This window comes from Hippocampus bargibanti, linkage group LG08 (genome assembly GCF_051943395.1).
Source record: "Hippocampus bargibanti isolate YZ-2025 linkage group LG08, ASM5194339v1, whole genome shotgun sequence".
Lineage (NCBI taxonomy): Eukaryota > Metazoa > Chordata > Actinopteri > Syngnathiformes > Syngnathidae > Hippocampus > Hippocampus bargibanti.
In genome coordinates, this window is record NC_142741.1 from 16,713,699 (window position 1) to 16,731,819 (window position 18,121).

At 39.5% G+C, this 18,121-nt stretch overlaps 1 protein-coding gene across 4 annotated transcripts; it reads right to left on the reverse strand.

Annotated features, from left to right (window-relative positions):
• Positions 1 to 206: 206 nt before the first annotated feature.
• asmtl (acetylserotonin O-methyltransferase like) lies at positions 207 to 17,408 on the reverse strand. Of its 4 annotated transcripts, XM_089002807.1 has the most exons (16): positions 17,390 to 17,408; positions 16,644 to 16,760; positions 16,440 to 16,571; positions 16,218 to 16,265; positions 15,998 to 16,062; positions 15,859 to 15,923; positions 13,848 to 13,953; positions 13,123 to 13,339; positions 12,902 to 13,057; positions 12,363 to 12,519; positions 11,908 to 12,107; positions 11,708 to 11,840; positions 10,421 to 10,561; positions 7,796 to 7,918; positions 6,544 to 6,770; positions 207 to 2,340 (listed from the first exon to the last, which is right to left on the reverse strand). In XM_089002807.1, the coding sequence occupies exons 2-15, from the start codon at positions 16,734 to 16,736 to the stop codon at positions 6,565 to 6,567; spliced, it is 1,842 nt and encodes a 613-aa protein (XP_088858933.1). In that variant the 5' UTR covers positions 16,737 to 16,760; positions 17,390 to 17,408; the 3' UTR covers positions 207 to 2,340; positions 6,544 to 6,564. The 4 variants fall into 4 exon arrangements, with proteins under 4 accessions (XP_088858933.1, XP_088858935.1, XP_088858934.1 ...); XM_089002808.1 differs by lacking the exon at positions 207 to 2,340 and having other exon boundaries at positions 4,559 to 6,770; positions 13,204 to 13,339; XM_089002806.1 differs by lacking the exon at positions 207 to 2,340 and having other exon boundaries at positions 4,566 to 6,770.
• Positions 17,409 to 18,121: the final 713 nt, after the last annotated feature.

Consider the following 18,121-nt stretch of genomic DNA (forward strand, 5'->3'; position numbering starts at 1 on the left):
ACATATATTTGACGTCTGACGACTTTTGTGTTTTGAAATTGCCTTGATGAAACTGGGCAAATTTACAAATGTCTCATCTACACAACTTTGGACACATTTATAAAAGTAATGTAAGTGTGGTTGATCTTTGTAAAATTCATAAATGCAACAATCTCATTGAATTCTGTTTTTGGATCACTGAAGTTTTAATGTAATTTGTCACCATGTCGTCATCTAGTACACCTTTACATCAAAATACATATTTACTTGATCGTGTTTATTTGAAATTATAGATACACACATTTTCACGTCCACAATGAATCTAAATGTGCGAATAGTAAAATATATCTGGACAAAACAAATCCAGCCACAATTTTACATGCTGCTTTGCGTAATGACAATAAAACGCCTCATCAATCCCCAAATCCAGTGGATTGACATGACAGCAAGCATGGTATTGTACATGGAGAGGTTCAAGTTTGCACGTTGATGCATGGGAGTGTGCTGAATTGTCTTGTCGACTGCTCTTTCACGGCGCACCCAGGAGAAATCCCAAAAATAACAACAAAGAATTGTTGGCAGATGGGATCAAAGTCCCGTCTGCAACCACTTGACGCCTCCTACGTCATACAACTGGAGGAGCAGCTCTGTCCCATGTATGACCGCCGCAATCTATACTTGCAGGGCCGAATATCCAATGCATTGTTTTACTCTTTGCTTTGCATACGGACTTATAGTAAGGGACAAACCCATTTTTACGCATCCTAAAACAATAGAGGAAAAGAAGAAATCACGCAACCACCTCATTCTCATTAGAGGCCTCCATGTTCATAGGATGATGTCAACCCAAACAGCGCAGAGCAGAGAGAGGCTGCATTTTTATTTCTGAGTGCTACATGCCTTGAGGTTATCACGCCCCCCCACCCCCATCTTTAAACAAATCAATGTAGCACAACTTGCTTTGAACAATTTACACATTGGTTGATATGAGACGTGGGCCAAACACTTGGATAAACAGCCATTTTGAAACAGGTGTCCAAAAGTATGAACTTCAAAATGTAAAATAAACATGTTATATTGTAAATGCTGTTTTTGGAGTGTGTGGCTGCAGCCAAGGTCACATTTGTTACGTGACTGAATTGTTTGCAGAATTGGCCCTGATGTTTTTTTGCCATGACCTCTAACCCTTTGGATGACTGGTTAACCAAAGTTGGCTCCTGGTGGACAGTCACACTAACATTAAGTTGAACTAGTCTTCAACTAGTTTACCATGATTTGGGATTATGGATATACGTATATAGATAATGATTTATTGCTTGTAGATGATAGTTTCTCCATGTACAGCACTTTGTATGTAGCATTGACTGTTTGAAAGTGCTCTATAAATACAGTTGAGTTGAGATTTCAGAATCATGGAGTGAAGATGGAGTGCCACAAACAAAGTGGCACTCCAGGAAGGTCGGCCAATTCGAATTCCCCAATTTGTGAAATGGCAGGCTTGAATAAGATCTCTTTGCTGCTATATGTGGGAGACTAAACTATATACTGTACTGTACTGCCATTATGTTACCCAATAGTGACCCCCGTTGGCCACTTACGTGAAATTTCATTTGATATGAAGCGACTAAAATGTTGGCTAATATTGCCCTCTATGGGCTACACTAGGAATCACATTTACTCAGTCACGTTCAACAATTGCTACATTTGTCCCACTCGTGCGTTTGGAACCGCAAGTATTAAAAGAGCTTTTGTTGAGTGTTATCTAAGTACACAGTGGATGTTTTTACTGGCCGTCGCTCAAGCGGCAAACACAAACACTCAAAAAAGGGCAGGTCCGGGAACATCTGGGACCGTTTTTGGCACAATTGCAATGGACCAACGGCAAAAGGCCTCAGGTGACTGGCTTTGATATCAAAGCACCAATCAGAAGAATGGTGATGGCTTTCAGGTGCCGCTTGTCTGTCACTTGGACAAAACAACTGAGGCCTTATCCAACAAAGCGACATGTACAGTATGGCCCACATTGAACGCCGCCGGATCACTACCGCGGATGTTTGAGCTATTTATGTCAAGAACTCCCGGCCTTTCTGTGTTAACTGTAATTGACTTGAATGGTTTTCATTTGGGAGTCTTGGATGTCGTGTGTGATTGTACACAAATATGAAGACCTTCAAAGTTAAGACAAGTATGACGACCGCCACGATAGCATAACATCAGTGTTTTAAATTTTAAAGAGTGTAATGATTCATAAACCATTCACAGTTGTGCAGCTGGCGTGGGTCGTTTCCTTCACATCGCCATGTTTAGTAATTTAGTACTCATTTGAGACTGGCTGTCACCAACCCAGGGTGTAGTCAGCAACTGTCAAGAAAAGAGCCAAAAGTAACACGAACATGAAAAAATGAATATGGGGTAGAACTGTGGCCATCACAGAACATGTACAGAAGCACAAACATTTTGGACCAAATATCAACTTTTTGATCAACCAACAATCGACCAGTTACCGTGCAATTACATATACACGCAAGCCATGATGCGCAACAGCTTGACATGGACTCAAGCAACGCACTTTGCAGCTTGTTAACAATCTTAGCTCCCACTTAGCCCTCAAAAGTCCTTTCCCTGGCCCTGTAGAGTCCTCTTCTTTGCCCGTGCCCGGGTTGAAATTTACATGAAAACAGACTGAATTGTTTCATTATCCGTACCGCTTATTCCACGGTAGGTGCTGGAGCCTATCCCAGCCGTTTTCGGGCACTAGGCGGGGGACACCCTGAGTGTTCAATCAGCATGTACTGTATTTGGAATGTGGTAGGAAACCGGAGGACCCGGAAAAAAACCCATGCATGCCCGGGAAGAACATATAATTACATATCACACACGATAATGATAAATAATTTAGCACAACAGCTCGGATAACAAGCTGCAACTGCAGACTGCTGAGCGCTCACAACTTCCCGTGACGCGGTCCACGCGCCACCATAGGTGAAAGTTTTATCTGCTTTGTTTATTTTTACATTTTTTTTTTGTGAAAGTGAGACTGATAGGATGACAACGGTACAGTGTACAGTAACAAAAAATATATGCCTACCTAGCATGCACAAAGACACAATACTGTACGGTAATCCCTTGTTTTTCGCGATTGATGGGGCCCAGGACCAACTGTGATAGATGACCGCTAAGTAGAGCAATATAATAATAACCCACGTGATAAGAAGATGCACAGCCAATCCACATGGCTGTATACCATGAGATATCTAATAAAGACCAATTCAAAACAAAACTTCTGAGTCATTTGGCTTTTTTTTATTATGAACGCTTTTTTCCCTGAATAAAAATCAAACAAACTGCGATTAGTTAATCACGGGGTTGCCGGGGATCACTGTACTCGTGTTTGTAATCGACATGTTTAAAATGTATTTCATGTTCATTGTTTTTCATCAAATGTCCAAACTATTGTACATTGTAGTTGACGGCCATTTTATTGGAAAATGTGATATAAACTGTAAACCATGAACATGTACACTGTACACACCTACACGGACGATTTAGGACCAGTCCTCATCTAACGGTCGACTGCAATCAACATAATGGGTACCCCTGGTTTACAGTGTTCTGACAAAGTCCATGAACTTTTTGCCACTACCAAACAATATTTTTCCTATTGGATTTTTGGGTGGTCTCTCACAGCTTTGCACATCAAGCCAGGATACCTGCCTTTAAGAACCGGGTTTTGATACACCATACAAGTTCCTGTCACTTACTGTTGATCATGATTGTCTTACTGGAAGATAAAATCACAGTTTTTCAGTCAACGGGTTTTCTCTTATGGTTGCTTTGTGTTTGTTGTATGGCTTTATTCAGCTTGCCCATCATCTCTGACCGGCTTTCTTGTCATTGCTGATGATGTTGCCACCATCATGTTTCACAGTGGGAATGCTGTGTTGAGGGTGACGAGCATAGTCATCTCTGTCGCACATAGCGTTTCACAGTTAGACCCTTAAAAATTCAACCAAAGCGCCCCTTCCCATAAGGATTGTGGTATCACTGAAGTGGCTTGTGATCATCTCCTAAACTCTTCGGTCTAGGACTTTCCTCTCACGCTTCCATTACAGGTGTTGCAAAATAGGGGAAAAAATGACATTAGTTAACCCCTCATATTTTAGTCCAATTTCAAACTGCGTTCACACAGAGTGAGCAATATTACAAATAGGGATGATTTTAGCCAATTGTTCATTTTGTGTCTGAGATCGATCAGCATTTTTGCAATGCACACATTGGACTATGGCGAGTCATTTCCTTTAAAAACCTGAATTTGGAAAAAAAATACAGTGAGACCTCAACTTACAAACACCTCAACTTACAAACTTTTTGTCTTACAAACGTCAAATTTATGAAAATTAAACCTTATAATAAGCACTATTTTCACAATGCACACCCACCACGGCTGGCGGAGTGATCTTCGGCGGAAGCACACGACCGAACAGCACCAGAGGTTAAGTTACCAGCAGTCCTTAAGGAAGGGGACTCTCCTTCCGTATGCCATCAACGACAATCAAAAAGGTAAATCAAACTTTATTTTACATTTTTTTAATTACAGTCGTCATGTAATGGGCCTCTCTTTCCAAACAGCAATTCCCTTTGACCTTCGACCTCCAACGGCATTCCATCAAGCGATAAATGACCATCACAAATGTAAATAAAGTGACGTTATGATACAATGCAGTGTATTTCTTTCATTACAATACAATAGCACATTTATTATACATAGAATAAGGTATTTTGTGTGTAGTTTTAAGGCTAATTTAGTTGAAAAATATATTTTATGGAAACCCGGGAACGGATTATTCCCATTTTAATGGTTTCTTATTGGAATTTTTTTTTTTTTAGATACACACTTTTCACCTTACACACTGTCTGGGAACCAATTAAGTTCGTAAGTTGAGGTCTCACTGTACATGTAATTGGGCAGTTGTTAGTGTGGTAAAATGTTATCTATCCATCCATTCTACCTCTCATCCTCACTGGGTGTCAGTCAGACTGTCCATGCTGACTGTGGGCAGAGGCAGAAACAGGTAATGACAATCCATTATTAAACTGCTTTTCAAATGGATTAATTTCAGAAAATGCAACATGTTTAACATAAGCATTCCTTGAAAATCTAAATGTACAGCTCAAAAATAAATTACTTCAAAAACAATGACAGTGAATCTATGATATACATTATAATATCAGCAAATGATTGAAACAATCTATTGATTGATTTGTTGGCATGGAAGAAAGGGATTAGCACTATATTTCACTCGGTGATGTTGCTGGTGGTGTGTGCGTGGGTTTTTGGAAGTTTGGAAGACTGTTCTAGATGAAGATGTGTGCCGAGAGATGGATGTCAAAGGCCGCATGTGGCTTAAAACATTTTCAAAAGACTGATCTTTTGATTTCCCCGTGTTTGAATGCATGATAAAATCCAGATTTCCATAGGCTGACATAGATTTTTCTCTCACAAAGTATGAAATGAAAGCAAAGTAGGTTCATCCAAAGTGAATGAAGAGACATTCTTTCATTTTTCTCACATTTTAATGACAACCAATAAGTGCCCTGGGTGAACCACATATATGTTTCTGAAGAAATTGGCATTTTCCCCAGGCTTTTGGTGTTGACCAGCGTGTTCAAAGACTGCAAAGTCGAGCAGGTGGACCGCACATCCAACATGGTCTCAGTAATGACAAAAGCATAGTCTGCATCAAATGTTCAAAATACAACAAACATCTCCTGAAAATAATTGTCAAATGCACGGTCCCGACGTGGAATAATGCTGTCATGGTTTGCTTTTTAAAAGACAGACTTGATGTTTTGAACTACATGCTTCAAGAGACAAATGTTCAATTTGATGTGTTTAAAAATCACAATTCCCAGTCCAGTATCTGGCCTCTTTCAAATCTGAATTCAACACAAGATATCTGAACATTCGCACAACATCAAATAAGATCAACATTTGGTACATTAGAAGAGCACAGACTTAACTGTGGTCTTGAAGGTTAGATTGTAGGTGCAAGGACCATCTAATGTTCAGAATGCAATAGATTCAACTGTAGATCTGAAAACCATCAGATGTGTGTGAACTGTTTAACATGATAAAAATGTGGACCCTTAGAGGTACTGGAGCATTACAATTGCAATTAACATGGTACAGTAGAGGCGCATGAACCATAAAATAGTTATAATCACAGTACTGTGAATTCAAATTGCGATTAAATATGGTCTAAATGTGCTACTGTACATAAGAGGGTTAATTGCTAACACAGGTCAACAAATGTTGATTAAGTTTATGAATTAGTGAAGCAAGTCAGACCTTTTTAAATCAGCATCAAAAACACATTGAGGGACATATGAAGCAAACGCTGATTCAAATTGCCTGTCGACCAGTGCAATTAAATATCCTAAAGGTTTGGTATATTAGATGTGTGGAAACAATATTTAATGATCTTTAATGGTACATGACATCCAAATGTGGAAACCCTCAGTGAGAATTCATTTTGGGGTAGTTTGTGGTCAAGTTATACACACCTGAAGGGTGGTGGAGAGTTGTTAGACTTTGACGCAGATCATTGCATCCAGCAGGTTTTCCGTTTGTTTGATACCAGTGACAACAAAGGTGTGGCTCTTCAAAAGCAGAGCGTATTCGTCAGTGGTCCTCTGTCTGCCTTCGCTCATGCTGAGGGCCTGGAGCAGCCCGCGACTTGGCCCTGTCCGACCCTCGTCCAAAAAGATCTCGCTCAGAAGCAGGCCGCAACCTGCCAGCATGATGACAACATGAGCTAACATGCATTTTTTTACATGAATCCTTACATTCCAAAGGTTAATTTTAAGCAATGAAATCTGATAACAAGGGATTCACCGAAACGATAATTTTTGGCACCAACAGTGAGAATAAGGAAATCAAGCCCAAAAACAAAAAAATGGCTAGATCATGTACTGCACTGTTTTTTTTTCTCTCCCCAAAACCCAGCAGTAAAACCGTTTCACACTTGCACATACACATGTATCAGTTGTGACTGCAGTCTGGATGCCTTAATCATTCTCACTCAACATATCTGTCATCGCAAGCCAGCAAACGTCACAATCGCTTGAAAACAATGGCAGCCTAATGGAGAAAGGAAAATGCTTAATAATAATAATAATAATAATAATAATAAATGTAATTTCTAAGCGCCTTTCAAAACTCTCAAGGACAACACATGATAAGTATCGTCTACATGAGAGGTCCCCAACCTCCGGACCGTATCGGTCCGTGGGTCATTTGGTACCGGGCCGCGCAGAAAGAATAAATAATTTACATAAAATTAAAAATTACCAGATTACATCCGTCTATGACTTGCTCTTGACGCATGTCAAAACGTTTGTCTAGGTCACGTGATACATACCGCTAAAATTAGCCCACCGTAAACAAGCAAAATGAGTAAAAAACAAAAAATTAATTTTGTTGTATTTATCTGCCGGTCCGTGAAAATATTGTCTGACATAAAACCAGTCTGTGGCGCAAAAAAAGGTTGGGGACCACTGGTCTACATGACAGCTATGTTGTAACATGTTGCAAACACAAAATTCGAAGTATTTTTTTTTCTCCCAAAAACGATGTTTAGCACTTTAAACATGAACTACTTAGTCTTGGTAGTGTATTCAATTCAATACAGGGTGACCATGATTTTCAAATCATTGTATTCTATTTTCATTTATGTTTCTTACTATGTCGTAACTTCATTGAAGTTTTCGCTTGACAAAGTGTGCATGTACATACAACATGCTGATTGAAATGTACCTGGTGTGCATGCATCTGCGATTTTGCCAAGCAAGAAGTGCACTTTCTCATCAGACCAGTCATGAAGAATTCTCGAAAGGATGTACAAGTCCGCTTTGGGTAAGGCATCTTTGAAGAAGTCTCCTGTTGGTTTCACAAGCACAAAGCATCTTGAGCATTCAAGATTGTGCTGTTTGATATATGTACTACATAATAACAGCAATAACAATTAATGCTGTGAAGCAATTAAAAAAGACAGAGAAGAAAGCAATTAACTACTTCATTTATATAATGCATCTATATTTTAATCTCATCTAATAAATGTTACGAAAACCTATGTTCATTTTCACTTCATTACATTATTAAGGCAGATTAAAAAGGGTGGCATTATAAACATTTTTTATTGTTTTTCAAAAGACTTGGACTGATGCAGTCGTCACTATTTATTTTCTGCTGTGTTTGAGATGAATCCCAAGTCTCACCTGCAAATTGTATTTTCCTCCACGAGAGGGAATATCACTGTTTGGTTTGTTTTTGTAAATCTCTAAGGAATTACAAAATAAAACTAAAATCGAACATCAAAAAGCAATGGCCAAAACAAACATGCGGCTCAAACCGCTCAAGATGGAGGACACTGATTTGCTGTGGCAACCCCTTGAAGGGAAAAGCCGAAAGGAAAAGAAGAAGAGGTCCTTAAAATGTACTTAGGTCAGGGGTGCTCATTACGTCGATCGCGATCTACTGGTCGATCGCGGAGGTAGTACTGGTCGATCGCAGCGTGACAGTGAAAAAAACATTTGTCAGCCTATCAAACGTCCCGTCACTTGATTGACATACAGGGAAACCATTCAGATGACAACTGAATTCTTACCTTTAGGTCGCCGTGCATGCGTAAACAAGGGCGCTAAACGCAGCAAAATTTACAAGCTAGTCAGCGAATTATCTCAGATTTTAAGCCCACTTCCCGCCGAAAAGCCAGCTGAGAAAGAGAACGTGGACGAACTAAAATCCCAGTTGTCCGGACAGCAGTCATTTTTCACTCAACATACATACTTCAAAAGCAAAAGCCGCCACGAAGCATTGTTCCGGGTGAGTCACGCCATCGTTAAAAACAATAAGTCCTTCCAAGACGGAAAGATGGTAAAAGAAGCACTCATTGAAGCAGCTGACTCCTTGTTCAGAGACTTTAAAAATAAGGCAGAGATATTATCTTCAATCAAAGCTCTGCAGCTGTCAAGACATACAGTTACACGGCGCTGTGAAGCCATGGCTGAGGATTTAACCCAGCAAATGTGGAAAGACATCGGAGATTGTGAGTGTTCTCACTGCTGAAGTCCAGGGCTCATGGACAGTTCTGTAACTTACTCACACAGGAAAAGTACCCCAACATGAGGAAATGTGCTACCTCCTTGACTGCATTATTCGGCTCCACTTATTTATGTGATTCAGCCTTTTCCTACATGAAGATCATTAAGTCCAAATACCGTTCCACCATGAATGATGAACATTTGGAAATGTGCTTGAGGCTGGCTGTCAACAGCTACTGTCCGGACTATGCATCCCTGGCTGATTCAATTCAGTGCAAGTCATCAAAGTAAACTCAGGTAATTACAAAAAAATGTTAATAGTTATTTATTATGTTATGTGTTGTGTTGTGCAATATTGGCTTATTCAGTTATGCAAGGTACATCAACATACATTGTACATACAAAGAATCCTTAAAACATTTGAAAATATTTATGTTTTGCATTTTTGTCCTGGGTAGATCATTTTGACTTGGTAGTTTTTATTAGTAGCTCATATGCTGAAAAAGTGTGAGCACCCCTGACTTAGGTTAACCTATCAAAAACTGTCAGAAGACTTTTCTGAGCAAGTACTCAACACTGAACAGCCTCAGGTTATAAAAAATAACACAAACCATTAAATCACAGTGCTGTTAGTTGGAATAAAAAATAAATAAATAACGTCCATCATTACAAACTAAAGTGCCGTGTTGACTTCATAGCTTCACCCGGGGTGTTCTCCTCGAGTTTAGTTACCGAGGAGCTTTGCTATGGCTAGCTAAATTGCTAATGCTTTCAACACTAACAGTAACTCTTTCTGCACTCGCCACTGGGTACTTTGCATTGATCTGCCGGATTAAATTTGAGCTTCTTCAGTGTGAAGATGGAGGACATTGATTTGCTGTGGCGACCCCTGAAGGGAAAAGCCAAAAGGCAAAGAAGAGTGGTAAGTTAACACCTTACAAATTGGGGACTACAATCTACCGTTATCAATCGTTTTTGGAATGTAAATTGTCAATTCATTAAGCTGAGAACTCTCATATGCTCCTCCATTTTCACCTGACTGCTTCTTACTTAGTCGGCCTAACACCAACGGGAGCCAATCATCTTATGCTAAACAAGCCCAGATTTAATGACAGTGACGCAATGTCCGCTTCAGGCTATATGGATGACAGTTTTTCCCTACCCTAAATAGCTCGAACACAGGAAGTCAAAACATATACTGTAAGGATATTAGAAAAAAGTAACCCACCCACAGAAACAAAAAAGGTGGACATTAAAAATACAGTATAGATTAATGTGATTAAAAAAAGTAGTTAATTCATCAATTAACACACTAAATTCACACCCCTAACAATAATACCTGCGACAAACGTGACCTTGTCTTGAGTGTAGGGTGGATAGAAATACGGACTCATTTCAACAACAGTTGGTAAATCAAATACTGTCACAGACAGCTCTGGGTGAGCTCTGGTGAATTCAAATGCCATTGCACCTGTACATCCTTGTGAAGAAAGACAGAGACAATTAGCACACAGGGGTCTCTTAGTGATAAAATGTTGTGGTGTAAAATTGCTCTAGTCGATGAGTATAAATTTGTACAATTTTAGCTATACAAAAAGTTCATGCTTAGAATTTAAAAGCGGACAAACAAACAAACAAATAAATAAATAAACGATCCCTGTGATTATATAGTTGGGGAGGCATTGAGAAAAACCTAGGTCATCATGTTTTGTTCAGCTTGTAAATTTTAAACTGGTGCACCTAAAAGTGTATCAAGTCACTCTCACATAAAAGGCAAAACATCTAAAAGGGCATCTTTTGGCATTTGTAATGGATATCAAGTATACAATCCACTCTGAAATTCAACTCTGAGCTGTTTTTCTCACTATTATACTGGTATACATACTAGTAGTTTTATTAAGCATTTAAAATGGACATTCAACTGACTTGACACGGGTGGTCTACATTTCTACATGGCTAAATACATTATATACTTTTGTTATCTAACTTTATTATTCTACTTACAGGTATACTTAATATTTATTGTACTTTTACAGGCAGCCAGGGGGTCCCGTGCCACATCGACCTCACAGTGCAGAGACTGGGCGTTCCTGCGTGGAGTGGCCATGTTCTCCCCAAGCCTGTGTGGGTTTTCTCTGGGTACTCCGGTGTCCTCCCACATTCCAAAAACAAGCATGACAGGCTCAATCAACACTCTGAATTGTCCCAAGGTGTGAATGAACGAATGAATGAATGAATTGAATTAATTAATGTCCTTTTTACAATCAAATACTGTATTTTACTTCATTAATAAATTTCTTATTTGTTTAAATTATCGTTTACTTTTTTCCTTATCTCAGCTATCTCTTAAAAAAAAAACATTTTTATACAGTTTTTACATTAAAAAAATCAACATATTACCTGTTGTAATTCAAGGCTCTTAGCAGTTTATTATAACTAAAGGAAAAACTCTTTGCTCATCTGAAGACAAAATGAAGATCAGAATGTGGATTTTTGAGTTTTATTCCAATCAATTACGAAAATACATCATGACTGCCAATCGCAGCCGTCAAACTATTTTTTTTACTTGAGAAAAATGTTCAACTTTGGGTTCCATTTTAGGATAAAAAGCTGTACACGTTCTCACCTCCGAGGTCACAGGCATTCTTGAAAGCAGACAAGTCAAAAGATGTTGCCACTGCTTTCCCACACACTTGAGCGATACTGTGCATGGCCTTCATGAACCTCAGCTTTTCCTCTTGGCGCCTGGAGACTGTGTCCTTCGTGAGCAAGACAGCATTAGAAATTTACAATTGAGGAATTTTAGTAGATCATTGGGCAATATACCGGGGTTAAGTCTCCAGTCTCGTTGTAGGAGGCCCTTTGGTGCTGGGGGACGCCCTCCTGCACGGCGCTCTCCAAGTGGCTGAAGTGAGGCCACACAGTATCGTTGCAGTGCGCCAAATAGCCCAGCAAGGAGGATGGCGCCTCGGACAGAAGGAAGCGTTTGGACATCTCTGTGTTCTCATACGCCGGAGTTTTACAATCTGAAAGGGTGAAAAAATATCTGAGAGAGGTGAGGTTGTTGGGTCAATATTGCATACCTTATCCCTTGTGAGTATTATGTTAAGGTGGGACTAGCAGATACACTGAATGATTTATACAATTATGCTGTGTAACTAACAACTGCCGTTAACAGTTTTGACAAAACATGAAATGCCTCACGATCACAAACATTCAATTGTTTACATTTAACACATTTCCATGACAAAGGTGATAAGAAGAGAAAATGGTTGACTAACTTGTGCTCTTTAACAGTTTTAGCGAAAGGCATGCTTCCAGCAGACGCTCTGTCCCCTTGAGGGAGGTTTTCAGCTCGAGGGCCACCTGTGCTGTATTCAACGCCGGTTTGCGCTGAAGCAAGTCAAATACGCCCAACTTGGAAGCGGTAAACAGTGCCTGGAAGAGTTGTTTTGTGATTAAAAATAAAGACATAAATCAGGAACCGTTTTCCATTCAATCTTACAAAGAAACTGATTCACACCAAGTGTTTGGAAATTTGAGCCTTGTTCAAATGTCTCGTTCGGGTTCAGAACGAGTGATTTTTTTGAAGCAACCACTCAGTTACTGCTATTGGCAAGTCTTCTTTTCCTTTTGGCTTTTCCCTTCAGGGGTCGCCACAGCGAATCAGTGTCCTCCATCTAACCCGGTTTTGTGCATCCTCTTCTCTCACACCAGCTACCTTCATGTCATCTTTGACAACATCCACAAACCTCCTCTTTGGATGTTGCTATTGGCAATTCATATGTACAAAATATTTTAGAGTACTAATCGCTCTCACCTTGGAGGCTTTGAATCCATCCATCAGTTGAATGATTTTCTGGAGGTCCTCTCTGGCCTCTTCACTGTATTCACCTTTGTTAATGTGCTCACCGTTGGCAGTTCCTGGTTGTACTGGTTGTATTTCCTCAGTGGGTCCAGGTGAGCTGTTCACCACCTTTAAAAGGACCACATCTTCTAAATTGTGGGAAAAATGTAGTGATTGACATTGCAAAAGCTGACCTTGTGTTCAGGAAGTACAGTGTGCGTAGATGCAGGGATAGAGAGCGGCAGAGTTGTGGCAGTGTCACAGAGGCAACTGACTTGTTTGTTGTAAATTTGGTCCAGCTGTTTACAGAAGTGGTTGAGGGGGAAACCCACAACGTTGAGGAAGTCCCCGTGCACATACTCCACCAGCATCCCACCGAGTGCCTGAATGCCATAGCCGCCTGCCTTGTCCCTAACACACACGCACACGCGAGCACACACACACACACGCATGCACACGTTTATTTTATTGCTGTCAAAAGGACCCTTTGTGAACATATTTTCCAAAATAATCGGAAATAATCCTGTAATTCTTATTTTATTTTGATGATTAACACATGAATAAACAGTAACATTTGTTTTCTTTGTTGGCTGCAAATTGAAGCCAGGTCTAGATCAGGCATACAAATACATGTAAAAAATTGCCATTGTATACCTAATGAAATGAGTTTGTTTCTTGTGAAATTCATATTTTTAAGAGACATATATTTCCCCATATTTCTAAATAAAAAATATCTTGTCTTGTTCACTTGGTGAAAATACAAAGTATTTGCAAGTACTCAATGCAGTCCAAATGGAGGTCGAGCGGCATTGTTTGTATCTAATATTATCAATAGGATGAAGGTTAAAGCAGAGAAGAACAGTGCCATCCAGAAGTCCAAAGTCATGCCTATGTTTAATGTTTACATGTCCCAACTCACATGGGTTCACCGCTGTCAATGTACTCCCACAGCATATCCTCAGAGAGGTTGGCGAACTTCACCTTAGTTTCTTCATAGAAGTCAATTATATGGTAATCCTCATCATCTCAGATCAGAAAAGGAGATTGTGGATTATTATGCATGTCATGGGTATTACAATCAGCTGGTCTTACATTACATATACAATCATAGCATAAAGCATTCAATCCGGTACATCCTTTTAAAATATAACCCATCCATGATCAGGAACCGCTTATGCTCACGAGGATTGCACACGTGTGCTCAAGGTCTCTTCGGGCAGTAGACAGGGTACACCATAACCTGGTTGACAGCCAATTGCAGGGCACTCAAAGATAAAAAAATATTCACATTCACACTCACACCAATGGGGAATTTAGAACTGTCCAAGCAACGTGTCATGCATATTTTTGGAATGTGAGAAGAGTACCTGGGGAAAATATTCAAGCTACAAAAAGGAAGGCCGAAACCCAGAACCGAACCCTTCATCTCTGTAATGTCAGACATGTTTTTGAAATAGAACCCTGTGATGTATATTGGATTATTTGGAGAATAAGTGAAACATATTTTATTAGTTTGTTGATCCTGTAATGTTTACTGTATACTCAGGTGTGACCATGAGTTAGACCGTTCTGAACCCAGTTTGGTGTCTTTCTATGTTATAAAATGCCCATAAAATCGCTAGTACAGTAAAGTCTCGTTATATCGATATTCAAGGGAGTCCGAAAAAATATCGATATAACCGGGACTATCGATATATCCGATATCGATATAACGAGACTTTACTGTAATTCTGACAAACTGAACCTACAGGAAGCATCTGCATCAAAATGGAACAGTCCAACCGAATTGTTTTTCAAAAGCCTTTCCACACAGTGTGGAAAGGCACACAATGGCAAACAAGACGACTGACCGCAGAAGCAATTTAGCAACACAAATGATGATGATGACGAAGTGTAACTCCCTTGTAAAAGAGCATGCATCAAGTATTGAAAAAAAGTTTCAATTTAAATCATACAACGGTAAGTCAATCTAGTAATTATCACGACAGACCTGCTGATAACAAACCCGGACGTAAACGTCATTGCTGCCTTGTGTTACATTGTTAACAAAGGTTACAATATTCGGCATTTGCTAAATGATAGTATGAAAAAGGATGCAAAGCAGGGCATGATGTCAATCCCTTAATCATTTGATTTATTTGGCTTTTGTAATTACATTTTATCAACCGTGATTTGAAAAAGTGCTTGATTTGTGATTATGAAGTAAAATCCATATTGTTTTGCCTTTGTGATTTTAATGATGAATGTTGCTATGTTAGCATAAAAACTCATGATTTGTTTGCATTTTAACTATCATTGAAATATTTGGTATAACAGCACCAGTCCTGTATTTGCCTAGAAGTTTTGGAATTAACTTTGTGGACCCACGCACAATGTCTGCATGCTGGTTGTAAACATTGTTTGGATTTTAAATTTGCTGTGTTCAAACTAATTAACAGAACAAGGGAACAAAAAACTTAAATTGCAATAGTTCAATGGGGCCAGCTTACTTTCGCTTCAAGTACGTATATCACAAATGTGTTACAGATTAACAAAAGACACACAGGAATTGTCGTTATTATTCTCAGAGTGTAAATGGAGGTTGTGGGTTCGCTTTGTATGTTCTCGCCGGGGCTGCGTGGCTTTTCTCCTGGGACTGTGGTTTCCTCCCACATTCAAAAAAACCATGCATGGCAGGCTTATTGAACAATTCAAATTGGCCCTAGGTGTGAGTATGAGCGCGAACGGTTGTTTGTCCTTGTGTGCCCTGCGATAGGCTGGCAACCGGTTCGGTGTCCCCTGCCTACTGCGCGAAGACAGCTGGGACAGGCTCTCATACCCAACCATGACCCTTGTGAGGATAAAGCAGTTTGGACAGCGGATAGATGGATGGAGTTTAAATTGGTTACGTGTAAGAAAAGTACTCAGCTGCATTACTGAACGGCACTTACTTGGATTCTCATAACAGAGCACGATGGCAACGCCTGTGAAGACACTGTGTTCTTTACCACTCAAACTAAAATAAGAGAGAATTATTACCTATACATTTAGCTATACACCTACCTTTTCAAAATAGACAATAAACTTTACCGTGAGAGCATGCTATATGCATCCTGTTTGTCCCGGGGCTTCTCCAGAATCATGCCATCGACAGTCTGTGGAAACATATTTGAAATTAAAAATACATTCTATCTTTATAAGAAAATATTAAGATTAATGAGATGGTGGGTGAGGAAAATAATGAGCACCAAGCACCAACCTCCTTTGAGGACTAGTCAAATAGCACTGACTTTGAAAAAAACACACTTACCACGATAGTGTCCGCTCCAATCACTATGTCTGGAGTTTTGAGGTGATTCTAAAACATAAAATAATCGGGAGAATCCTGTTAATGCTGCTGTCCGAAAAGTTCCACAGTATTACTAAATACGCATTTGTAAAGAGAAAGTCTTAGCGCAGAATTAGTAGTTGATATAAAGATATGTATATTAAGAAATAAGATGTGTGACAAGATTATTATGATTGAACTCACACAGGGCATTCGTCTTGCCACCTCCAGTGCTTTCTGCCTCGCCGTCTCCACAGCGTATTGCTGAGGTGTCTGGAAAAGTCGCTTGTCAAGAGTTTCTTTGAACCAGGATGGGACCACCTCAAAACGCATCCCCTAACATGAAGCAAAAGATATGGCATGAGACGAGACACTGGGAATCGGCACAATGTTCCTCCAGATGCTTACGGCATTGCGAAGGATCTCCAGCCGTCGCGGGGATGAGCTTGCCAACACAATTAATTTTCCAGACAGTTTGGAGATGACGGGTTTCAGCACCATGGTTAGTGGTGCACTTACAGCTGCCTTTACAGGACAAGGACACGATCAACATGACATGATAAAAAAGTATAGTTATATATAGCTAATAGACCAAACTGTTGTGTGAAACAATATGCACAATACATCTTTCATTTACCAATTTAAGACCTTTTCACCCATTCAATTTCTGTCTCCATAAAGATGTAAAAACTCAGTTTTGGTTGACATTTAGTTGACATATGACGTGTACATGTGCACTAAATGTTCGGTTTCCGTGTTTAAAAACGTGGTAAAAACTTATTTAAAACCCATGCTGGTTTTCAATCGCAATTGCATTATTTAGCAAACCGTGATTGTGAATTCTACAATTTGACGCGTTATACAAGTTGTGCCGAATAAACAAATGTCTAAAGAGCTTTGTTTTTCAGGTGTGTCTATGTCACTGCAAATTACAAGTTTTGTTCCTTTCAAAAAGTTGCAACTTGCAGCACGAAGTAAAAATTCGCTTTTTTGTCGTTGACTTCTGATATGGACACAAAAAAATATGCTCGCCTAGTGACAAAACCTAGAGTGGTATGGAAGGAGCATAAAATTGGAAGTTGTAATTTCTTTTTCCGCACTTAGAAAACAGAATTATCATATACAGTACAGTATATCCCAAAAAAATGTCTTACCTCTCTAACACCGGAACTTAACAGTGGGCGACGTAGAAAACGTGATGACGTAGACGTTGGTGGATTGTCCAATGAGACGATTGACACGTGAAAAATTAAAAAAAATAAGAGAGACCTCATACGAATAAAGGTTCTTTGTTGAGTGAAAAGTATAGGGACTTTGGAACGCTTGTTTTATGTTTTATATACGCGTTTCAGCGAACGGATGTAAAGTGATAATATTGTTATCCGAATTTATAGTTGCAAATAGTTTTTGCTCTTTCTAGAGAAATGGAACAATGTCTTATTTGACATTGATAATGATCTGATTAAATGCTTTATAATAATAATAATAATAATAATAATAATAATAATAATAATAATAATAATAATAATAATAATAATAATAATATGTCTGTGTAAGCTCTCAGTCGTACAGGAGTGGTCCATCGATGAGAAGGTTTCTTCAGCCGTCATCTGTACAAAGTGAAGGTTTCGGACGTTTCGCCTCCTATCCAAGAGGCTTCGTCAGCGAACTAAAGTCTGACTGGTCGTATCGGCCCCATTTATATATCCCTAATGTCCAGACCTGGTGGCGCCGGACACAGCTATGATAGGTCCCTACTCTCAGGTTGGGGGGGGCGCGGGACCCCCCCCTGTGGCCCCACTGATTGTTCCTACATTCCTGACTAACGATTGGCCTATTACACCCACTCCCCCCGGTATCACCTCATCAGCATAACGACCCTCATC